Source organism: Oryctolagus cuniculus, chromosome 4 (genome assembly GCF_964237555.1).
Source record: "Oryctolagus cuniculus chromosome 4, mOryCun1.1, whole genome shotgun sequence".
Taxonomy (NCBI): domain Eukaryota; kingdom Metazoa; phylum Chordata; class Mammalia; order Lagomorpha; family Leporidae; genus Oryctolagus; species Oryctolagus cuniculus.
In genome coordinates this window covers 163,403,783-163,429,363 of record NC_091435.1, presented here as the reverse complement: position 1 = coordinate 163,429,363, position 25,581 = coordinate 163,403,783, and the positions used below count along the sequence as shown (strand labels likewise).

At 40.0% G+C, this 25,581-nt stretch overlaps 1 protein-coding gene across 6 annotated transcripts in view; it reads left to right on the top strand.

Moving 5' to 3' along the window:
- The window catches only part of NEK10 (NIMA related kinase 10), a 376,418-nt gene that overhangs the window by 306,803 nt on the left and 44,034 nt on the right, over positions 1-25,581 (top strand). For 4 of the 6 annotated variants that reach the window (XM_008266079.4, XM_002716230.5, XM_051858880.2 and 1 more), the window contains exons 30-31: positions 5,908-5,945; positions 6,043-6,183. In XM_008266079.4, coding sequence (XP_008264301.2) covers positions 5,908-5,945; positions 6,043-6,183 — 179 coding nt within the window. The remainder of the gene's footprint in view (positions 1-5,907; positions 5,946-6,042; positions 6,184-25,581) is intronic. The other 2 variants (XM_008266081.4, XM_008266080.4) reach the window with 1 other exon arrangement.

Sequence of the window (25,581 nt, the reverse complement as noted above, 5' to 3'; positions counted from 1 at the left end):
TCCAGGTAATCCCCAGGGCTTCTCTGAATTAAAAGTAGGCAACTCTAAAATGTTATTTATAATTCTTTAAAAGGCATTAAATAAAGCTACAGTCATTTGAAATCTAATTTTGTTTAGAATTTTCATGGTTTATTAATGTAAAATATGAATTCATCCTGTAAAATATTTAGATGCTAAATGAGAAATGTGAATATAAAAGATATAAAAGCTACATAATAGAATAAATAAATTGAAATTCAAGCCTGCAGAGGCTTTTTGGCTATTCTGTGTTGCACACTCACATGGAAGCTGTGACAATTAGAAACAGACCCAGAATAGCTTTCTTTTTTTTTTTTTTTTTTTTTTTTTGACAAGCAGAGTGGACAGTGAGAGAGAGGGAGACAGAGAAAGGTCTTCCTTTGCCGTTGGTTCACCCTCCAATGGCCGCCACAGCCAGCGCTACAGCTGGCGCACCACGCTGATCCAAAAGCAGGAGCCAGGTGCTTCTCCTGGTCTCCCATGGGGTGCAAGGCCCAAGCACTTGGGCCATCCTCCACTGCACTCCCGGGCCACAGCAGAGAGCTGGCCTGGAAGAGGGGCAACCGGGACAGGATCCAGTGCCCCGACTGGGACTAGAACCTGGTGTGCTGGTGCTGCAGGAGGAGGATTAGCCTTTTGAGCCGTGGCGCCGGCCCAGAATAGCTTTCTATATTGGGGATCCTTACTGGCCCTTAAAAAATGAACATGGTCCCAATGAAATGAAGCCACAGAGAAATATGCACCTGATCTGAGCACAGAGTTTAGAATTTAGACTTGGCTGTGGCTAGCTAATAGAGAGAAAGCTTAAGCATAAATTCTCAGCCTTTGGTAACTTCAGATATAAGGAACCAGATTTAGACAGATTGCCTGGTAGAGTTAAAGTGCCTTCTGAATAGCATTGAGTAGGCCTTCCTGGACAAATGAGTCATGCAAATGGGCAAAAACATGATCAAACAGATCTTGGAAGGGCAGCTCCTGTCTCAGAGAAGTGTTGAGGTCAAGGCTAGAGAAAGGAACAGTGTCAGAACTGCAAGGCATAATGGCTACCCAAATCCTTACCAGATGACACTTTTCTCAGGAGTATAACTAATGGTAAGGCCAAGAGAAAACCTGTCCTTGATTTGAAATTTCTAACCCCAATCATTTTGAAATTTGATCCAAAGCCTTCTATCTCCATTACTATTTGCTAGAATTAAAAATGGGCTTGATTTTTACAATTTTTGATATGAGTTTTATAGGCTGATCCAATACATGTACACTAACAGGTTCTTGTCTTTTATTTTTGAAATAATTTATTAATACATTCGATTCTCTGGGTTATAGCCAATGCATGATATTTACTACAACACAATTGTCATTAATTCTCATATTAATCATAATAATTATATTAATGTAATATTAATACAAAGAGAGCAGATTCCACATAGTTCATACATATAATTCTAAGACTATAATGATACTTTTCTCCCTCTCCACTCTCTTTCTTTCATAACTTTTGAGATAACATAATTTTAACTTATAGCCAAAGGCTTAATGTTCCACTAAATAAAGAGTTCAACAAGTATTGTCTTTTTACATGGTCAATTTTAATTTAGCCATTTCATAGCATTTTATTTTAACTTAGAGACAAATTATTCTGTGTAGTGGAATTTGACAAGGCATCCAGAACTTCAGTGTACCTAATAAGCACCATGTACATATACTCAGCACCTAGTAAACTTTGGCTCTTTTAATATGACATTTTAAAGAGCATTTATTCATTTACTCAATGGATAGATATTTATTACTGTGAGACAAGTTCATGCCAAACTATTTCTGGTTCATCTTTGTATTTCCCAGGGCACAGTGTATTGCACGTAGGTGCCGCTCTATACACACTTAATAATAATGAATGAATGACTCTTACCTTGGTGTAAATTCTTTTATCTCTTGCTGGGAGGACTAAAATCTTGCCCACTGAGTCGAATCTATAGTGTTTGCATAGTCACTGCTTAGGACTGATTTTTTTTTAAAGGCTGTTGCTCTAGCAACAAGATTTCTCCATGCCACTTTGCCTCCTGTTGCCAAGGCAACAGAATGTAGCTGGCAAGCTGGTTGAAGACATCGGATGTTTACAGTCTCAGAAATTCCTGTAGTTCACAACTTTTGGTAAATTGATGTGTGCATGCATTGTATTTGAGAATGTGCTTCAGACTCTGTTATTTGTATATAAAGGTGACTGTGAATGTTTGTGACCATCCAGCATCATAGATGTAACCAGAGAGACCCTCGTGTCATTTGAAACCTATGGATCTTGCCTCCTTTCAGCACAAATTATGTTGTTTTCACTTGTGGGTATTTTTCCCCAACCCCCTTTCTGTACTGTGTATATAGTTTTGCTTTGAGTTAGTAAGTGCCACTTGGTCACTCTGGCCTATCTCCTAATATCACAGTGCAGCAGTATCACAGCAACAGCAGTAAGAATATGTGGACAGTAAGGCCCCGTTAGTCCTTTTCTGTGGCAGTTCTAAACATTCTTGGCTTGGTGCTCATTTGTTTCTGGCTGTTGTTGGTGTCTGAGGAGAAAACCGCGAGGGCATTATGCCACTTTCCTGACATGACACCAACCCCATTGACATGAGAGAGCGATGACAGCCTTTATTGAGTATGAAAACTCAGCCCTACACAAATGCTGCTCATTCGCACAGGACATGTTGATGCATGTCGCTGTTTGGAAGAGACATTTAATTGTAAAGTGGTGTGGCTTCAGGAGCCTCGGAAGGCACATCTCGATGTTGTAATCCAAGTCTCTCATTTCAGAAAGCTAAATATTTCATTATGTTTTGGTCAGCATCAAATAGTATTGTCCAGTTTCCATAACTGAATTAGATTATATCATGCAATTATGAGTCGTGTGAAAATATTTCCTTCTGAGGCATATTTAAAGAAATTCCTATAAGAGATAAAATTCTAGAGCTTCACCTCTTTCATGGTTAGGACACTTCTAACATAATAATTATCTTGTTAATTCATCCTTGCTTCCATTGATTCAATGAAAACTCTGTTTAAAATTTGCAAGGCTGCCTCCTGCTTCTCTTTCTTACCTGTTAGTGTTTGGGCTGGAAGTTGAAGGCTAACATTGGTTTCCAGCACTTCCATTGTTCTTTTGACTTCTGGTTGTGGGTGAGGTCTCACCAGAACGGAACACAGCTAGAAGTGACAACCTTTTCGAATCCTCCCAACCTTCCATTTCTCTGAAATTCTTTCACCAGCCCTAAGTGCTATTGTTCAATATCTATTTCAAACGTTCAGAGCCCATGAACCTCATTATGTTGATCCTTTTCACCAGCAAATATTTCTGGAATTTTAATTTGGTATTAAACCATTTCTGGGTATTTGCAGCTTGAGTGATCATGAAGACATCATCCTCTTTGGCCATGACGTTCCACTGGACATAAGCGTTCAGTGTGAATAAATCTAGAGGCGGAATTCCCTCAGGCTCTGTACAGTTTTAATCATTTATCCATGTGTGGACCCAATAATCGCACAGTTAAAAGCTGTCATTGTAGTCACTTTGAATCTAGTCTGTCTTGAAATTTCAGTTGACTGTATTTTATTGGAGTTACAATTTCCAGAAATATTAATGTTTCTTTTTCCTGCTATCCCTATGAAATCTTGGGAGATTTCTAACACTGGCGGAGACTTTTTTTAATCACCTCATCTCCAGTCTCTGGCACAGTGTCTACACATGTGGATACTTGATAAATATTTGTTGAATGAATGAATGAATGTGCAATGGATGCTACTTTTTAGAGATTCACTAAAACATATTAAATAGGAATTTAGAAGTATAAAAAGGTATAGCAAAGTTAGTAGCATCTCAGCATTATTAGAGTGGTCTATTTCACATAGCCCACCAGCACATACTGTACATAACATTTAGAAGATGTAAAAATGTTCGAAATGAAGAGTTCTTCAGGACAATTGGGATAGTCAGCTAACATGTGATTGGTACCAGCTTTTCAAGAATACCCATAAATTTGCAGATAAAAGTTTTCTACAAACTACATTTTCATTCATGTTTTTAAGATACTGGGGTCTATGAAGCTACAGGTTTCACATCTATGTGGCATGACTATAATGGTGTGTATGTAAAGACAGTGACCAGCACCTCCTAAAGAAGAGCATGGAAAGTATTGTTAAATAATGAGGCACTGGGTTGGGCATATATGACTTTTAAAAATTTTGATGAATTGTTTTCTTATTTATTTATTTATTCAAAAGGGGGAGAGAGAGAGAGAGAATCTCTCATTTGCTTCCTTTCTTCCCAGATCCCCACAACTGTCAGGGCTGAGCTAGACCAAAGCCAGGAGGTGGTAGCTTAATTCAGGTCTTCCATATGAGTAGCAGGAACCCAAGTACCTAAGTCTTTACCTGCTTCCTCCCGGGGAAGGAATTAGCAAGAAGCTAGAATCAAGAGTGGAGCTGGAACCACTGGGTTTCAAACCCTGACTCTTCAATGTTCCAAGTGGCAGCTTAACTGCTGTGTCAAATACCTAGTCTGCAAAAACTCTTGAGCAGTTGAAATGTAGTTAGTGCAACCGAGGAACTGAAATTTTACTTTCATTCACTATTAATTTAAATGGTAATGTTTTGGATATACTTGATTAACAAATATTAGTTTCACCTTTTTCTTTTTACTTTTTTCTAAATGTGGTTACCAGATCATTTAAAATTGTGGCTTGAATAATTTTCCTTTTGGCCAGTGTTTGTAAACATGGCACTCATTCCAAGATAAGGAAAGCTGTAAACTATCCAAGCCTGCCAAATTTCATTTATATCTCAAGGCTCTGAAAAAGACTGGGACTGACCCAAAATAAATTATGGGGTCAAGAATGGGCTGGCTTGGTAAGGCTCAAGAGGGTAGAGAAAATCATGGTGAAGGAACTCACTGGTGGGTGCAAAGATTTTGGTATGATTCTAGTACTTACAGTTGGTAGTAGGTAGAAGAGTGGCAACTTTTGTTATGCTTAACAGCTTACATCTGTGTGTACCTGAAAACTGTGACTGACATGAAAGGGTTGGGGCAATAGAGTTAATTGCCTTCTTTGCTTGTATTGAAATCCCTATATTCACCTCTACTAATCAAATACCCATCATGTGTTTATCAATACATTTTCTTGGATTGCATAAAATTTCAGTATAGTTCTTATAACTTACCAGGGCACAGATGTTTCGGATTTCATTTCATAAAACCATTAAGACATTGACTCTAGTTTACAGTGGGAAAAACAAGACTGAAGATTTTGTTTTGTTTTGTTTTGTTATGTTTTTATATATCACAAGGGCCTGTAATCCCACCCTTCTAGTGTGTGAATAGCTCTGAGATGAACTTTAAAATGATTAGGCAATCTAAAATTGTGAGCAGGGCAAACAATGGATGCTAATGGTACTGGAAACACTAAGGAAAATATCATCATAATCCTTAAAAATGTGAAAATCATTTCATTTTATAGGAAGAGTTAAAGGGTTTTTTCTTTTAAGATAGCAGGACCAAAAAATGGGAAATATCATATATAAAACTTTAAATATTACTTCTTTCTAATGCAAAAATCACATTTTATGTTAAGTGTAACAGGAAAATCATTCAGGACACTAAGATTTAGGCTCTTCATCACACTCAGAGCTTGTGAACAACTGTGGTTGGACCAGGTTCTTCCATTTGCCAGTAGAATGTCAGTGCTATTCACTGTTGGATTGTGTTTATTAAACTCCTGAGAGTTGCTTGAGGGAAAAACAGCCTTTATTTATGTTTATAATGTATGCCATTCCAGAGTATAGGCTCTCAGTAAATGTTTGTCAGAACCAAGTTGAGAAAGACTCTCTAATGGCCTCTAATTCTGTTTTTAGGGACTTCACAAGCACAATGGGATCCAGACCAAGACCAGGTAACTTAGTGCTGGCAGCAATAAAATCGCGTTCCTCCCTGCAGTTCCATGTACTTGATGTCACAGTTTGATTTCTTTCCCCCTTTTATTTCTTCAGCTTTGCTGCCTCTTGACCTGCTTCTGAAAGTGCCACCCCTCACGCTCAGGGCCCACGTTAAGGATCTAGAGGCCGAGCTAGTGACAGGGTGGCAGTCCCACAGCCTCCCTGCTGTGATTCTCCGCAGTCTCAAAGATCATGGTAGTACTTACGAGCTCACGTTGGTGTTCAGAGGGCAGGGGGAGGACAGAATTGTAGTTGGGCCTGAGCTATCGGAATGATGCTTGGGAGGTATCTGTTAAATACAAATAGAGGGGAAATTCTGTCAATTTGTTCATCATTATCATGGTAAATTGATAGTATCAAAATGATTTCTGTGTTCACTTATTGATTGAAACATTATGGGCTTCCCCCCCAAAGAAAATTTGCATTTCTGCTTTGGTGGAAATGTTAACTAGCTGAGCTTGAAGTGTGAACCTATTAATAAAAAGTCATAGCTATATTGTACATAGATGTTTCTATAAACTGTACACCTACATGATGTGAGTGAATTTTTTTTCTATCTCCTTTAGTGTGACACAGATAATTCTTTAGGTATTTCTATTTATAATTGATTAAAATGATATTGTTTCACACCATTTATCTAATAGCTTAAAAATTATGGATCCTTATAATCATGGCTTAGGAGGAAAAGAATGTGTTAATCATTCTGCTTCTAACTTATTTTAAAGAAGACCAAAGTCCAGCAGTAGCAGAATATTTTTAGTTAAACCTGGACAATTCAGAAAAAAGTTTTAATTATGATTTTAATGTGTCTGATTCTTGAACATGAATTCTGTTTTATGATTGAGGTTAATATGAATTATTGTTTAATGCTATTTTCACTTTGCTTTCTTAATTCATATTCTTTTGTAGAGCTAATATGTGTAGTGAACACAGGCAATTGGAATTGATTTCCTATAAAATTAGTCCATGTCTCCACACTTATTAAATTTTCTTTGGAAGAACTGACAATTTGGGGCCATTATAACATCAATATAGATGCACAAAAAGATGGTTTTATTATTAAGAGGTCCAAAACTATCATGTTGACCACTGTCTTTCTGTTCCTATTATTTTGGCAAAGGTAAGTTCATAACATAATCTTGAAGTTAAAATGGTTGTTGATTGATTTTATAACAGAAAGAGCCAAACACACATGTATTCAAGGAATTCATAATGCTGCTGTAATTCATAACATCTCTTTTTCTGAAGGGCATGTTGGCTTAGTATAGTGTAACACTTTATTTTTGGTCGGTGATATTGATCTGATCTCTGTACCCTTTTTTAAAAACTCAATTTAAAAATTCTATTTGATAAGCCAGTCTAAAAGGAACAAATATCATATGTTCTCTCTGATCTGTGACAATTAGCTGAGCACCTATAAGGAAACTTGTAGAAGTGAAACTGACACTATGAGAAACAATGACTTTATCAGCCCTTGTCCTGACTGTTGAGGAACAGCTTACTATTTTATGCTTTTTAGTATTTTTTTTGTTCTACTTAATACCATTGGTTGAACTCTTTAATTAACATACAGTTATTCTTAAGTGTTTAAATTTAACTGAAAATTGATCCCTGTTAATAAGAGTTGGAATAAAGAGGGAGGAGATGTACAGTTCAGCACACGCTCACTCAGACTTACCCCCAAGGGTAAAGCTAGAAACGTGCCATGGGACTCCAAATCCCATTGGGTTGGCATGTACCAATGCCATCTTACTAGTTAAAGTGATAAGTTTAAGTTCATAATTAATCATAAAGATAGAATTAAGTATCAAAGGGATCACATAAAAAAGACCAGTGTCTGCTAATAATAATTGATAAAATTAAAAAGGAGAGAACAATCCAACATGGGAGGCGGGTTACACAGCAGACTCAGAATGGCAAATGGCACTCTGGGCTCAGAATCAGCCCTTAAGGCATTCGGATCCAGCTAAAAAGCCCATGAGAGTCTCGCAGGAATGGAAAGCCAAGACACTGGCAAAAAAATGACCTAAATGAAAGATCTCTGTGAGTGAAATCCCAGTGGAAAAAACGGGCCATCAAAGAAGGAGGTAGCTTTCTCTGAAGGAAGGATAGAACTTTCACCTTGATAATGGCCTTGTCTAAATAAAGTTGGAGTTCGTGAACCCAAGAGGCTTCCATAGCCTTGGCAGTTCATGACAAGAGCCTGGGGTGATTACTGACATCATAAATAAGAGTGTCAATTGTTATATCAGCAACCAGAGTCACTGTGCACTTACTCCCCATGTAGGATCTCTGTCCTTAATGTGTTATACTAAGTGAATTAACAGTATAACTAGTATTCAAACAGTACTTTATACTTTGTGTGTCTGTGTGGGGGCAAACTGTTGAAATCTTTACTTAGTATATATTGTTGATCTTCTGTATATAAAGAAAATTAAAAATGAATCTTAATGAAGAATGGAAGAGGAGAGGGAGTAGGAGAGGGGATGATTTGTGGGTGAGAGGGTGGTTGTTATAGGTGGAAAAACCACTATAATTCAAAAGTTGTACTTTCAAAATTTATATTTATTAAATCAAAGTTTTCTTAAAAAATAAACTCTATTTGAGGGGCTGGCGCTTTGGCATAGCAGGTATAGCCACTGCCTGCAGTGCCTGCATCCTATATGGGCACCAATTCAAGTCCCAGCTGCTCCACTTCTGATCCAACTCTCTGCTATGGCCTGGGAAAGCAGTAGAAGATGGTCCAAGTGCTTGGGCCCCTGAACCCACGTAGGAGACCTATAAAAAGCTCCTGGGTCCTGGCTTTGGATCACTGCAGCTCTGGCCGTGGAGGCCATCTTGGGGAGTGAACCAGCAGATGGAAGACCTCTCTCTGCCTCTGTCTGTCTGTAATTCTGCCATTCAAATAAATAAATAAATCTTTTAATTAAAAAAAAGAACTCTATTTGAGAGGCGAGATCTAGAGATAGAGAGATAGAGTGGGTGTACTCCTGTTCATTAGTTCACTTTCTAAATGCCTATAATGGCTAGGGATGGACTGGGCAAGAGCCAGGAGCCAGGAGCAAGAAAGTTAATCCAGGTCTCCCCTGTGCATGGTGGGAACTCAGCTAGTTGAGCCATCACCACTTCCTCCAAGAGCCTTCATTGGCAGGAAGCTAGAATCAGTAGCTGGAGCTGAACACTGAACCTGAACACTCTAATATGGAATGTGGGTCTCTTAAGTGCTAGGTCAAATGCCTATCCTATATCTGACCTATTTGCATTAAAGCACAGTTGTCATATAAAATATTCCATATTCTTAAAATTTATTATACTATCCAAGTTTTATATTTTTAAAAGATTTATTTTTATTTATTTGAAAGATAGAGTCACAGATACAGGTATTGACAGAGAGAGAGGTCTTCCATCCGCTGGTCTTCCATACACTGGTTCACTCCTCAAATATCTACAACGACTGTAGCTGAGCCGATCCAAAGCCAGGAGTTTCCCACATGGGTGCGAGGGCCTGATAACTTGGGCCATTTTCCGCTGCTTTCCCAGGCACATTAGCAGGGAGCTGTATTGGAAATGGAACAGCTGGGACTCATACTTGTGCCCATATGGGATGCCAGCACTGCAGGCCTGTGCTTTAACCTGCTGCTCCACTGCGCCGGCCCCTATCCAAGTTTTAAACGTTTACTGATTCATATATTTTAAAAATTTGAATCAGGATATACTAATGCATCTTTTTGTTTATAGTAAATTTTATTTTCATTGATATTTTATTTAGCATAAATTTGAAATGGGTCTGTGCTGGAAGATGAACAAAAGAATGCATATCCTAAATCACATCAGGCCATTTTTTCCACACTTTTCCTCTGAGCAGAGCATGGGGTTTTCATGTTGGCAACTGACATGTTACCCCTTGAGATTTCACCTACAGACAGAGAAAGAAGAGATAACATCAACATAGGAGAATTGAACTGTATGGGGGTGTCATTAAGTTCTTGTGTTGCCTACTTGCTACATTTGTCAGGCTGTAATGGTAATGACTAATTTTCATCCCTGCCAAGTTGAGTGTCATTTTTTCTTTCTATGTAAAATGTCACAATACGTAAAAAATGCTGCACTTACTCCTCTTTATACAGTGAAAATAGTAGAAATTCAGAGATTTTTAATTCATCATTTATCTAAGCTGGGACATGATTCAGGCTGATGGAGTCTATTCAAAACACTGGTTCCAAATGTGGTGACTATTGGCTAAGTGGCGCCTGCATTTGATTCCATGGGCATAAATTTTCCAGGGCAGTAGAATTTTGTTCTTATAATGCCAGACAAGATCCTAGATATAACTAAGATAGCCCAATATTCCTGGCAGCCAAGCTTGCTCAGCCCCAGAAAAGGTCACCTGCCAAGCCAAAATAATGACAATGTACTAGTGGGCCTTGGTCTTTCTGCACTCTTCTCTTTTCTCTGTGTCCAGGCAGGAGGCATGCCAGACCTGCACTGCAACTTCTCTGCTGAAGACTTGAGCTGCTTGCTGGCCAATGTCAAGGAACTGAGGTCTCACTGGAAGGAATGCCCCATGTGCTCTCAAGCTAATGAATTTTAAAAATTTTCAATGAATCACTCGTAAAAAGAGTGATTAATTTTTACTAATATGGTAGAATGTATTGATACACACAAGAGAATTTGGGTTACCATCTGAGTTATTCTACTTTTAAGTCAAAAAATTAGATTTTTACTTTTCTCTATATTAATACAAAATTGTTTTCTGTATAGTAAAAAAGTAATGCTTTTTTAAAAGATTTAAAAGAGGCAGAGTTACAGACAGAAAGAGGGAGAGACAGAGTGAGAGAGGTCTTCCATCCGCTGGTTCACTCCCCAGATAACCACAACCACTGAAGCTGGGTCGATCCAAAGCCAGAAGCCAGGAGTTTGTTCCAGGTCTCCCATGTATGTCCAGGGACCCAAGCACTTGAGTCATCTTCCACTGCTTTCCCAGGCCATTAGTAGGGAGCTGGATCAGAAGTGGAGCAGTTGGGACTTGAACAAGTGCTCGTATGGGAAGCCAACACTACAGTGGAGGAATAACTTACTATGCCACAGTACGGGCCCCCAAAAGTAATGCTGCTTTGAATATTTCAGGTAAATTTGGACTATTGGTTGCTTTATCAAACTACAAACAACTTGTGCCAGCTCCTTTTCCTTAGATCACCTCATCTGCACATTCTGCTCTGTTCTCTCCTTCACCTTGGTGTCTCTAGCTTCTCTCAGAGTATAGGGAGGCGACATGGACGCTATACTCCAGCAATAGTGAACAGAATGTGGACCACTGTTTTATGAAACACTGCTGGTCTGGTCGTTTGTGAGTTAGATCTTAACTGTTCACAAGAATAGTTAAAGCACTGACATGTGTGAATGATGTGCTTAGAAAGATAAGTAGATTATATTACTATATTTTTATTTAACATTTAAGTTTGTTTCTTGGATGGAAAGGAATCAATTGGAAATTATGCATAACCAACATCTGTAATCATGTGTAAATACTCTGGAAAAATGGGTAGGAAGGGGAGAATTTTGTCAAAATCTGGGTACAACCTCAGGAATATATCCTGTATGAAAACATTTCCACATGTTTATGGGAGAATGATGGGTGACAACCATTATGTGAGAGTGCCAAGTGGCTGTATTATAATATGATCTTAGCTGTGAGGCACTCCTGAAATATGCACTTCTCAGTTCATATTGTGATGGTACAACCTATTCAATGGCATCTTCAAACTCCTGTAGAACTCTCAAACAATTTCAAATAATGCTATTGAAATTTCTCCTGTTCTTTTAATAGTAAGTTGTATCAGTAGTTTATTTTATATATAATCTTTGGCTTACATAATAAACTGCAGTTCCCTGCCAACAGAAACAAATATTTAGGAATTCCTATGTTTTATGGATGAAAATATTAATGCGAAGTCAATGAATATTTAGAAGGGTTTTAAATTCTCTTTTCCCCTGAAGTTTGGATAAATTTAGCCTAACTATAAAACAAACTGACAATGGATTAACATATTAACAGAAGAAAGATAGCAACTTTTTAACATGCGCAGATGGGGGACCCATTCACGAAGTATGAGTCTCAAAGGAGGGGCAAGATGACTGGACTTATGTAGAGCTAAACAAAGGGATAAGCACTTGCACTTCTGAGGGGAAGGGAGATGATGGCAGCAGATGTGCAGTGAGCCAGTATTTTCTTTTTCTTTTTTAATTGACAATGCCATATACATATATATCTATGATATATATGTATATCTATATATACTTATATATGATATATGTGTGTATATACTTATATATGTGATGTGTATATGTATATATATACTTATATATATTATATATATATATATATATATATATATATATATATATATAAAATTACTGACCATAGCTGGGCCAGGCCAAAGCCAGGAGCCTGGAGCTTTTTCCAGGTCTCTGCATGGGTTCAGGGTCCCAAGGACTTGGGCCAACCTCCACTGCTTTCCCAAGTGCATTAGCAGGAAGCTGAGTTGGAAATGGAGCATCCTTGGACTCCAGCTGTAGCCAATGAAATAATCCGTGGCTTAACCCACTGTGCCACAACACCAGTGCCAGGGTTTTCTTGTTTGGTAGTTAAGGCCATCTGTGGTCATCTCTCTCTGGGCCCAGTGTCAGACCCCCAAGCTCTTCTTGTGAAAAGGTCTCTCCTGGGCAAAATGTGGGTATCAGGTAGAAAATTAGGGTTAAGTCTGCTAGCCGTTTCCTTCACTAAATGTAGATGTGAACTTTCTTACATAAGGAAGACTTTCTGAGTCAACCCAGTGTCTGTAAATCTGCAGTTTCTCTAAAGAGCCCTCTTTTTTAAAAAAAATGTATTTAAAGTATGCAAATTCCATGTATTTCCTATATACAGATTCAGGAACACAGTGATACTTTCTATCCTACTCTCTTTCCCACCCACTCTCCCACGCTTCTTCCTCCGTCTCTTATTCCCATTCTTATTTTTTACAAAGATCTATTTTCAGTTAATTTTTTTTGACAGGCAGAGTGCACAGTGAGAGAGAGAGACAGAGAGAAAGGTCTTCATTTGCCGTTGGTTCACCCTCCAATGGCCGCCACAGCCGGCACGCTGCAGCCGGCGCACCGTGCTGATCCGAAGGCAGGAGACAGGTGCTTCTCCTGGTCTCCCATGGGGTGCAGGGCCCAAGCATTTGGGCCATCCTCCACTGCACTCCCTGGCCACAGCAGAGAGCTGGCCTGGAAGAGCAGCAACTGGGACAGAATCCGGTGCCCCGACCGGGACTAGAACTCGGTGTGCCGGCGCCGCAGGCAGAGGATTAGCCTATTGCGCCACGGCGCTGGCCTATTTTCAGTTAATTTTACACTCATAAGATTAACCCTACATTAAGTAAAGAGTTCAACAAATAGTATGAAGAAAAAAATTGTTCCTCAACAGTCAAGATAAGGGCTGTAAACAATCATCAAATCTCAAAGTGTCTGTTTCACTCCAGTAGTTACCACATATCAGGGAGAATGTTTGGTATTTGGCTTTTGGGACTGGCTTATTTCACTAAATATAATGTTTCTAGTTGCATCCATTTTGTTGCAAAATACAGGTTTCATTTATTTTTACTGCTGTGTAGTATTTGAGAGTGTATATATGCCATAGTTTCTTTATCCAGTCTTCAGTTGACAAACATCTGGGTTGATTCCATATCTTAGCTATTGTGAATTGAGCTGCAATGAACATGGAGGAAAGATCACTCCTTCATGTGCTGATTTCTTTTAATTTGGGCAGATTCCCAAGAGTTCCATGGCTGGGTCATATGGTAGGTCTATATTCAGATTTCTGTGAAGAGCCCTCTTGAAATATGCAAGCGAGATGTATTTGGGGTCAAACAAGTGAATAAAACGTATGGATTATTTTAGCTCATTTTTCCAACTTCAGTCACTTTTGAATTACCATTGCACAAATTTAACCATATCTAAGTACCATATGTACTACTATTTTTCTAATATTTACCCTTAAACAGAATCGCTTTCTTAAATCTATTTGCAGGGAAGTTTATATTATTTTTATAAATTGGAAATCACTATAATATCTCATGATGTAAGTAGATGGCATTACAAAAATAAATACAGATCTAAGAAATACAACTTTATTTATTTTTCCCCCAGAAACCTCTTATTTAAGGTACACAAACTTCATGCATTTCATACATGCAACTTTCGGAACAGTGATTCTTCCCACCCTGCCCACCCTCCCACGCATATTACCACACTGTTTCCTCCTCCCTCTCCTATTCCCATTCTTTTTTTTTTTGTCCACATTATTTTTTACTAAGATCTATTTTCAATTAACTTTTACACATAAGATTGACTCTATAATAAGAGTTCAACAAACAGTATACAAAAAAAAAAACTGTTCCTCAATATTTGAGACAAGGACTGTTTGAAATCATCTCATCTCAAAGTCTTAATTTCACTCCTATAGGTTACCTTTTAGGTGCTCTATTAGTTATCACAGGTCAGGAAGAACACATGGTATTTGTCCTTTCGGGACTGGCTTATTTCACTAAGTGTAATTTTTCTAGTTGAATCCATTTTGTTGCAAAAGACAGTATTTCAATTTTTTTGCCACTGTGTAGTATCCCATGGTGTATATATCCATAATTTCTTTATCCTGTCTTAAGTTGATAGACATCTGGGTTCGTTCAATATATTAGCTATTGTGAATTGAGCTGCAATAAATATAGGGATACAGAATAACTTTCATATGCCAATTTCTTTTAGTTTGGATAAATTCCCAGGAGTGGGATGGCTGGGTCATATGGTAGTCTATATTCAGATTTCTGAGGTATCTCCATACTGTATTGCACAGTGGCAGTACCAGTTTACATTCCCACAACAGTGTATTAGGGTACCTTTTTCCCCACATCCTCACCAGCATTTGTTGTTTATTGATTTCTGCATGAAAATCATTCTAACAGGGGTGAGGTAAAACCTCATTGTGCTTTTGATTTGAATTTTCCTGAGCATTTTTTTTTTCATGTATCTGTTTGCCATATGGATTTTCTCCTGAAAAATGCCTGTTTAAATACTTTTGTTTTGTTGTTGAGTTTCTTGAGCTATTTATACATTCTGTATATTAATCCCTTATCAGTTGCATAGTTTGCAAATAATTTATCATATTCTGTCAGTTGCCACTTCACTTGCTGAGTGTTTCTTTTGCAGTACAGAAACTTCTCAATTTGATGTAATCCTATTTGTCAATTTTGGCTTTCATTGCCTGTGCTTCTGGGATCTTTTCAAGAAATCTTTCCCTATGTCAGTGTCTTGCAGAGTTTCTCCAATGTTTTCTAATAATTTGATGGTATTGGGTCATAGATTTAGGTCTTTGATCCATTTTGAGTGGATTTTTGCATAAAGTGTGAGGTAGGCATCTTGCTTCATACTTCTGTGTGTGGAGATCCAGTTTTCTCAGAACGATTTGTTGAAGAGACTGTCCTTGCTCCAAGGGTTAGTTTTAGCTCCTTTCTCAAAGATAAGTTGGTTGGGTTACTTTTTGGAGTTTCTGTTCTGTTCCATTGGTCTATCCATTTGTTTTGGTTACCACTGTCCTCTATATGTCCTGAAATCAGGTGTTGTGATGCCTCCAGTTTTGTTTTTATTGTTTGTTTACCTAGCAATTCGGGATCTCCTGTGCCTCCATATGAATTTCAGCATCATTTTTCTATATCTGAGAATAATATCCTTGGTATTTTCATTGGTATCACATTGAATCTTGTCATTGCTTTTGGTAATATGGACATTGTGATGATATTGATTGTTCCAATCCATGAACATGGAAGATTTTTCCCATTTGTTTGTGTTTTCTTCTATTTCTTTCTTTCACGTTTTGTAATTCTCATGTAGAGATTTTTTACATCCTTGGTTAATTTTATTTCAAGGTATTTAAATTTTTTGCAGCAGTTGTAAATGAGATTGATCTTAGAAGTTCTTTCTCAGCCATGGTATTGTCTGTGTATACGAAGGCTATTGATTTTTGTGTGTTGATTTTATATCCTGCCACTTTACCAAACTCTTTTATGAGTTCCAATAGCCTCTTAGTGGAGTCTTTCAGATCCCCTATGTATAGAATCTTGTCATCCGAAAATAGGGGTAGTTTGACTTCATCCTTCCCAATTATATCCCTTTACATTCTTTTTCTTGCATGATGGCCCCTATTCAATATGATGCTGGCTGTGGGTTTTTCATAAATTGCCTTGATTGTGTTTAGGAATGTTCCTTCTGTACCCAATCTGCTTGAAGTTTTCATCATGAAAGGGTATTGTATTTTATCAAATGCTTTCTCTGCATTTATTGAGATAATCATTTGATCTTTGTTCTTCAATTTGCTGTAGGCACCAACTGCTTTAAACTTTCCTCTTAATACTGCTTTTGCTGTGTCCCATAAGTTTTGATATGTTGGATTGTTGGTTTAATTCATGTCCAGAAATATTTTGATTTCTCTTTTGACCAGTTGTTCATTCAGGAGCATGTTGTTCAGTCTCCATGTATTTCCATATATTCTCAAGATTCTTGAGTTGTTGATTTACAGCTTTGTTTTGTTGTGGTCAGAGAGAATGCATGATATGATTTCGATTTTTTTAAATTTGTTGACACTTGCTTTATGGCCTATCATGTGGTCTATCCTAAAGAAAGTTCTATGCACTGGTGAGAAGAATGTGTATTCTGTGTCTTTAGGATGAAAAGTTCTGTAGATATCCATTAGGTCTTTTTGATCTATAGTGTCAATTAACTCTGTTATTTCCTTGCTGATTTTCTGTCTGGTTGATCTGTCCATTGCTGAAAGTGGGGTATTAAGCCCCCCATTACTATTTTTGTTGTTGCTGTTGTTGTTTTGACAGGCGGAGCTAGACAGTGAGAGAGACAGAGACAGAGAGAAAGGTCTTCCTTCCATTGGTTCACCCCCTAAATGGCCGCTACGGCTGGCGTGCTGTGCCAGTCCGAAGCCAGGAGCCAGGTGCTTCCTCCTGGTCTCCCATGCAGGTGCAGGGCCAAAGCACTTGGGCCATCCTCCACTGCCTTCCCGGGCCACAGCAGAGAGCTGGACTGGAAGAGGAGCAACTGGGACAGAACCGGAGCCCCAACCAGGACTGGAACCTGGGGTGCCAGCACCGCAGGTGGAAGATTAGCCTAGTGAGCTGCAGCGCTGGCAAGCCCCCCATTACTATTGTATTGGAGACTATGTCTCGGTTTAGATCCATTAACATTTCTTTTAAATAGCCAGGTGCCCTGTAATTAGGTGCATATACATTTATTATAGGCACATCTTCCTGTTGAATTGATCCCTTAATCATTACATAGTGTCTCTTTCTTTGCGCAGTTTCATGTAAACAGCCCTTGATACTCAGGCCCTGAACTGATGGATGATGGGGGATTCTTCAGCTCTGCAGTTTGAACAGAAAAACTTGCTTGATGATTTCTGCCCTCTTCATTATGTTTTCTTGTTAGATGACTGCAAATCTGTTTTTGCAGTTGTCTTTCATTCATAAAGGTCAGATCTAAATAAAGTAGTCCATGTTTCATCCAAACATTCTATAGAGAACTCACATAATGTTCTAGTTGGCCTCATATGAGCAACCTTTAGTAGCTTACTTTCAAGTTAGTTGTTGACATAAACTACTTAAAATGAATGTTCACAATTTCCAAGTTGCTTCTGAGTACATACCTTTTAAAAAATATTTACTTATTTCAAAGGCAGAATCAGAGAAGAGAGAGGCGAGAGAGGCGAGAGAGGCGAGAGAGAGAGAGCGCCTCTATTCACTGGTGTACTACATAAATGGTCACAATAAACAGGTCTGGGCAGGCTAAAACCAGAAGTCAGGAACTCCTTCCAGGTCTCCCACATGATTTGCAGTGGCTCATGCACTTTCAGGAGCATCAGCAGGGACCTGTATCATAAGCAGAGAAATCAGCACATGAACTTGTTCTCTGATATGGAATGCAGGCTTTGCAAGTTGCAGCTTAACCTGCTTGCCACAATGCCAGCTGTGAGTACATACTTGTTTATATTTGATTACCTAGCAATATTTGTAGCACACAAAAATTTGCTCACCAGATTTTTGTCAAAAGTCCTTTAATAGTAGTCCTTGTATTGTAATTTGGCATATAATAATAATATACATTTCTATAGTATTTGTTGGAGTTTGGGGTATATTATTTATATTTTTCAACCAGTTTGTAAACATCTTTGGTAAATTATGTGTATGCAAGAGAGATTCAGCAAGTACATAGAAAAATGGAATTGGTCAGTGCCGCGGCTCACTAGGCTAATCCTCTGATTGCAGCGCCAGTCCTCCGGGTTCTAGTCCTGGTTGGGGCGCTGGATTCTGTCCTGGTTGCTCCTCTTCCAGTCTGGCTCTCTACTGTGGCCCAGGAAGGCAGTGAAGGATGGCACAAGTGCTTGGGCCCTGCACCCGCATGGGAGACCAGGAGGAGACACCTGGCTCCTGGCTCCGCAGCACGCTAGCCGTAGCAGCCATTTGGGGAGTGAACCAACGGAAGGAAGACCTTTCTCTCTGTCTCTCTCTCTCACTGTCTAACTCTGCCTATCAAAAAGAAAAAAGAAAAATGGAATTAATAGGTAAATTTATATCTGTGAAAAATAATTCATGCAGTTTTCCATTAATGTGTATTCTTATGATCTTTTTGAAAACTCCCCGCATATGCATGAATTTCAAAAAAATTTCACCAAACATATCTCTTAATTTCAGTTTCCACTAACTGCTTGAAGTACCCTCATATAAGCAAATACTCCAAAATCAGACAAAAACTAAAATTTGAAGCACTTCTCATTCCAAACATTTTGGATAAATGATAATCTGCATATTATTTTTTGTATATTAGACTTCAGATTGGTGTAAGAGTGGGAGATAACCAATTTCCTTTACCAATGGTGATTTATTTCATTATTATTCAAGCTAAATGAGGCACTGAGGTGTACCTGGTCCCAGGAGAATACTTGAAGATACAGGTTTTTTTCCCTTAGCCTTTGAGGATAATGTGTTTTCTATGAGATACTCAGTCTCGGAAAAGTTACTGATGATCCTAATCACAGACCAAGTTGAAACTGCAATCAGCTGTTAATTGGCAGTTTGCACCCCACCCTCAGTGTTTCTACCTGGGAGGAGAGTCTAAAGAAAGGAAGGCTTGAAAGGTACAGCACTCTCAAGTAGGAATAAGGGGAAATCAGTGTGATTTGTGGTATAGTGAATAAAGTAATTGGGTTAATGGATAAAACCATGGCTCTCAAATTTGAAATTGCAATTATTAGTGATTTTTAATGCATTTAAAACTAGTTTCAGGGTATTTACACATACATTTTAAATGAATTTATCACACAGACTAAATATTGGGGAGGATGATGGGGAGAAGGCAATGCTAATGAGAAGCCTAGACATCAAGAATTGTAGGTTCATGTGGAGTCTGTTGTACACAAACCATGCCATGTCATGCCTGTGATCATCTTAACCCATATATTCCTTTACAGAATTGTAAGTACCAATAGCCAATAATTTATCAAAATGTGGGTTTCTGTTTGGAGCATAGTTTAATTCTTCAGAACCTCAGAATACATTCAACCCAGAAGGGGGATATCAATCATTGAATCAGTCATTAGGCTTCTGTAATTCCCTTTCTTCAATAAAAAATGATGGACTAGCTAAGCTAGATTGTGACAAAATTATTCTCTAAAGACTGTTGTGGGAGTCAGTCTGCTCTCCTGCAATCCAGATACCTCTTTTTTCTATCTCAGTCACCTGCCAGCCATCCGTTGTGGCCAACACCTTGCTTATAATCAACTGACACTTGCTCGGTATGAATCCAGCAGACTGCCTGGTAGTATTTTAGGTAATGTGGTAGTTAAAATTATATTTATATAACTAATTATTATTTTTACTCTTGTTGGATTATAAATCTACAACTCTTATTAGAGGTGTTTTTTCTTTCTTTCTTTCTTTCTTTCTTTTTTTTTTTTTTGGACAGGCAGAGTGGACAGTGAGAGAGATAGAGAGAAAGGTCTTCCTTTTCTGTTGGTTCACCCCCCAGTGGCCGCTGCAGCTGGCGTGCTGCAGCTGGAACACTGCGCTGATCCGAAGCCAGGAGCCAGGTGCTTCTCCTGGTCTCCCATGCGGGTGCAGGGCCAAAGCACTTGGGCCATCCTCCACTGCCTTCCCAGGCCACAGCAGAGAGCTGGACTGGAAGAGGAGCAACCAGGACAGAATCCGGCACCCTGACGGGGACTAGAACCCGGGGTGCCAGCACCGCAGGCGGAGGATTAGCCTATTGAGCCATGGCAGCAGCCGAGTTATTCTTTTTAATAATTTTTATTTGAAAGACAGAGTTACAGAGAGCACAGACAGGGAGAGAGAGAGGTCTTCCATCTGCTGGTTCACTCTCCAAATGGCCGCAAAAGCCGGAGCTGAGTCAATTTGAAGGCAGGAGCCAGGAGCTTCTTCTAGGTCTCCCCTGTGAATGCAGGAGCCCAAGGACTTGGGCCATAGCAGAAAGCTGGATTGGAAGTGGAGCAGCTGGGACTCGAACTGGCACTCATGTCCACGGGGTAGATTCTAGGAGCACTGAGAAATTCTGAATGAATTGTTACAGGCGTGGGATTTGCAGGGCCTAGTGGGGTCATTACCCAGATCTCCAAAGGTGGGAGCAGATTTTTTCATCAGGTGCTTCTGGTGTTAGCCCCCAGAAGCTAAGGCAGATCCCCTGGCTCACATAGAGTGAGTGAGTGTAGCTCTGGAACTAACGCCCCAAAATCCCACAGTTGCAGGATGCAGGGGATCTGTCCTTTTCCCTACACATCGCCCGGACTCTGACTAGAATGCTGGCAGAACCGAGGGGTTCTACTGTGCACTGTTTGCTACTGAGTATGGTGCTACGCAGACTGGGGAGAGGAGAGGGAAGGAAAGCAAGGCTGCTGTCCTGCTCCAAGCCCAACATAGCTCAGACCCAAATCAGCTCTTTAGGCTGCAGTAAAATCCAGTGGCTGACTGTGGAATCCCCCTCAGCTCAGACTGCCAGCCGCAGGGTATGTGGCGATTTCTTCCTGCCTTGATGAGTCGGCGTCTCACAGCTGGCAGCTGGCTGGGCCACATAGCTGGCTACCGCGGTGTCTCTGCCTCTCTCTCCTTGTCCCACGTTTGTTTGTTTATTTATTTATTTATTTCTTGCTTATTTTTCAATAATTTTTGTCAGTCAGACCCCTGGAAACATAGTACTTCCTTTGTTTAATTTATTTATCTATTTGGAAGGCAGAGTTGCAGAGAGTCAGAGAGACAGAGAGACAGAGAGATGGAGAGGGAAAACTTCCATATGCTGGTTCACTCCCTAGATGGCTACAACAGCCAGAGCTGGGCCGATCTGAAGCTTGAAGCCAGGAAATTCTTGCAGGTCTCTCAAGCAGGTGCAAGGGCCCAATCACTTGGGCCATCCTCCACTGCTTTTCCAGGCCATAGCAGAGAGCTGGATCAGAAGTGGAGCAGCCAGGACTCAAACTGGCGCTTATATGGGATGCAGGCAATGGCTTTACCTGCTATGCCACAGTGCCGGCTCCTAGAGGTATTCTTTAACAAGTGAATTTTATTTAACCATTTAATGATAGAACCAAGTAAAGGACAAAAGAGCATTCGCAGAACTGGGATTTATATAGTTAGGCAAGAAAGAAAAGTTGAAATTAGATAGCTAAATTAAACATGAGATGATGAAATTTCTTCAGCATAATAAAAACCAGGTCTTTTTTTTTCATAATCATCTTCTTTATCAGGTATACCAATGTATACTTCTGCACGTTGACTTCTAGCACTGCAGGGCTATAAACTGTCTGCCCCTTTATTGGTATGGATTGTTAGATAAATATGCTGTGGCATTACCCAAGAGCATTAGATCAGGATCAAGTAGGGTTACTAAAAAATGCTCTAGTGTGACATCAGAGAATCAAGCACTTACCATTTTTCCGATTTTCTACATTTGGGGCAAATCTTTCTCACATAGGTAATTGAATGAGAGTGGCAGAAATACCATCTTTCCTGTGTTCCTTTTAGTTTCGTTGGTTAACCTTTGTATCTGTAGTAGTGAATATACATTGTTTTCACATTATAGCTTTTTTGGGGAGGAATTGTGGGCTTCATCTGGAGAAGTGACTTTCAGAAAGAGAGAGAGAAACAATCCCTCTTCTAGGAATAAAGGGAGTCAGCATGGCTCTGTTGTGGCTGAAACACAGAACAAGCTATAACTGCCTGCGTATGCTAGTTTTAGTCTATAAATTCAGGAATAAAATATAAATTTCTAAATTTTACACTAACTGAACTTAATATTTATTGATTAATATCAGAAAAACATAATCAGTTAGCCTTGCAGGTAGATTCCAATGCCTTTATTATTTCCTTTTATGTCTGATATGAGAAAAACTGCGGCCAGCCCTTCTCATGCTTGTCCCAAAGCCTTTGTCAGCAGTGCGATTCTGGGCTTTGTGTCTGCCTGTGCTTGACAATGATCTGATGACTGAGTGTGGCCACCCTTCCACACTGGCATGTGAAGAAGTTTCCAGTCTGTGTTCTGCCCATGGCTGTGTCCACTTGACATGAAGGCCAGATGACCACAGGGCAAGCCACTCTGGTGGAGCCAGGAAAGGTGACCTGCTCTTCTGCACCTCTCTGGGCATGTGGCCCAGGGAACTGAACAGAAGCTCAAAGAGTGGTTGCTCCATGGAGCTACATCTGCTGTCCCCTCGTGGTGCCACAGTGGTGCAAGGAACCTCAGCACTGCCAAGGCTTCCCAGCCTTAGCACTCTTGAGTCCCGAGCCCAAAGTGGAGGAGAGCTCTGTCACCCAGCTCTGCACTCCTCCTAGCCCCCATCCCTGACCGTGTGTGAAGTGAGCTGGAATGCGGGTCTCTCTTGAGATTTGCTCTTCCTCTCCATGTCCCTGCTCCTCAGAAAAGCTTTGTATCCAGAGCAGCAGGAAGAAGAGCTGTTCAGTGAGTTTCCTCTCCATCTTCCTGCCTTCTGCTTGAGCTGGTGATATTTGCAGCCCAGGAATTTTCTCTGTGTGTCACCCCATCTTGGGGCAATGCAGTCCTCACACTGTACTGCTTCTCATGCGGTCAAGGCAAGCACGGGAAAAACAGCATAGTAAGGAACTCCCCGCATGGCATCTCGCCATATGCGTTGTGTAGCCATTTCTTGGAATTTCAACTTCAGAACCCACCTGGATCCTTTTTTACACTTGGATAACATAACAGATGAGATAACAGTTTGGGGACTGTGGGAAGCCTGACCCTCACACACACACACACACACACACACCCTAAAAGAACTTCAACCAGAACTCAGGAGTGCAGGACTTCAAAGCAGCCTTGCTTCTGTGGCCTTTGGACAGCTTGGGACTGCATTTTCAAAGGAAAGGAAGTCGGTGGTCTGTTCCCCCCAGGGGTTAAGGGAGCCAATGCTTCCCTGCCACTTCCTGCCATGCTGTGGGAAATCCCAGTGGGGCATGCGGCATTGAGGATCTGGCCCCAGACTGTCGAGTCTTTTTCTAACAGATTGACCTGGCTGATTGTTTCACTGTCTGTTGGTCTGTGTGCAGAAATGTACTGGGGCTATTTTATTTTATTTTATTTTAAAGATTTATAAATCTAAAAAAGATTTGTTTATTTATTTGAAAAGAAGAGTTACACAAACAAAGAGAGTGGGAGAGATAAAGGAAGTGATCATCCATCCATCTGTTTTGAATCTGTTTGGTTCATTACCCAAATGGTCACAATGACCAGGGCTGGGCCAAGCCAAAGCCAGGAATCTGGAACTCCATTCAGGTCTCCCATGTTGGTGGCAGGGGCCCAAGGACTTTGGTCATCCTCCATAGCTGCCCTAGGGGCCCAAGGACTTTGGTCTTCCTCCATAGCTGCCCTAGGTGTATTCACAAGTAGCTGGATCAGAAGCAGAGTAGCTAGGACTTGGGATGTGAACATGGGGTCACAGGCAGCAGCTTAACTGGCCAAGCCACAACACTGGCATCTAACTAGGTTATTATAGTGTACTGTGAGACAATAAAGCAGAATAGAGAGCTACACGGAGGCAACAATAATCTGATGCTGCCAGTTGATTACACACATGCCCTTCTAAAGATATTTTTGTCAATTGAATCTTCAAAAGCATAGTCAGAATGTCATGTTAAAAAGGAGACCTTTTTAAGAAGAAAAGCAGAGGCCAGCTCTGTGCATAGTAGACGAAGCCTCTACCTGTGATGCTGGCATCCCATATAGGTGCTGGTTCATGTCTTGGCTGCTCCTCTTCAGATACAGCTCCATGATTATGCCTTGGGAAAGCAGTGGAAGATGGCCCAAGTGTTTGGGTCCCATGTGGTAGACCCAGAAGAAGCTCCTGACTCATGGTTTCAGATCAGCTCAGCTCTGACCATTGTGGCCATTTGGGTAGTGAACGAGCAGATAAAAGACCTCTCTTGGTCCCTCTCTCTATCTGTAACTCTCTCAAATGAATAAATAAAATCTTTAAAAAGAAGAAGACAAAGAAAAGCAGTCTTTCAGGCCCCCATGTTGGTGGAGACAACGCATTTCCCTTGGGCCTCTTTTGTAAGGGCACTAATCCCATTCATGACGGTTCTCCTCCCTGACCTCCCCAAAGACAATGCTTCCTCATACAGTATTCTTCAGGACGTGGGGACAAGATTTCAACATGTGAATTTTGTAGGGACATAAGTCCTCAGTTTCCTCATCTGTAAAACAGGCATAAACACAGCCAACTTTCAGAATGATTGCATGGGTTACCTGATACTGAATGTGTAGAACTCTCCAGTATCTTTTCCAAGTTCATACTAAGAAAGCACTATTGTTCTTCCCAGACCTTCCCACCAAACCTTCCAAGCAAAGAAAGCTTTTCAGTGTTATTCACACAGCAGAGTAAGCTAGCACATATAAAATTATTTTTTGATTTTTCATATTTTTAAGTGTGGCTTATTTCATGAAGTATAATGGCTTCCAGTTGCATCCATTTTGTTGCAAATGACAGAATTTCACTTTTTACAGCTGAGTAGTATTCCATAGTGTGTGTGTGTGTGTGTATGTGTGTGTGTATATATATACACACACACACTTTCTTTATCTAGTCATCAGTTGATGGACATCTGGGTTGATTACGTATCTTTGCTATTGTGAACTGAGCTGCAATAAACATGGGGGTACAGATCATTCTTTCATATGCTGATTTCTTTTCATTTGGGTAAATTCCCAGTAGTGGGATTGCTGGGTCATATGGTAGATCTATTTTCATATTTCTGAGATATCTCTATACTGTCTTCCACAATGGCTGCACCAGTTTACATTCCCACCAACAGTGGGTTAGGGTACTTTTCCCCCACAACCTCACCAGCATTTATTTTTTGTTGATTTCTCTATGAGAGCCATTCTAACTGAGGTGAAACCTCGTGGTTTTCATTTGCATTTCCCCGATGATGTGTGATCCTGAGCATTTTTTTTTTTCTGTGTCTGTTGGCC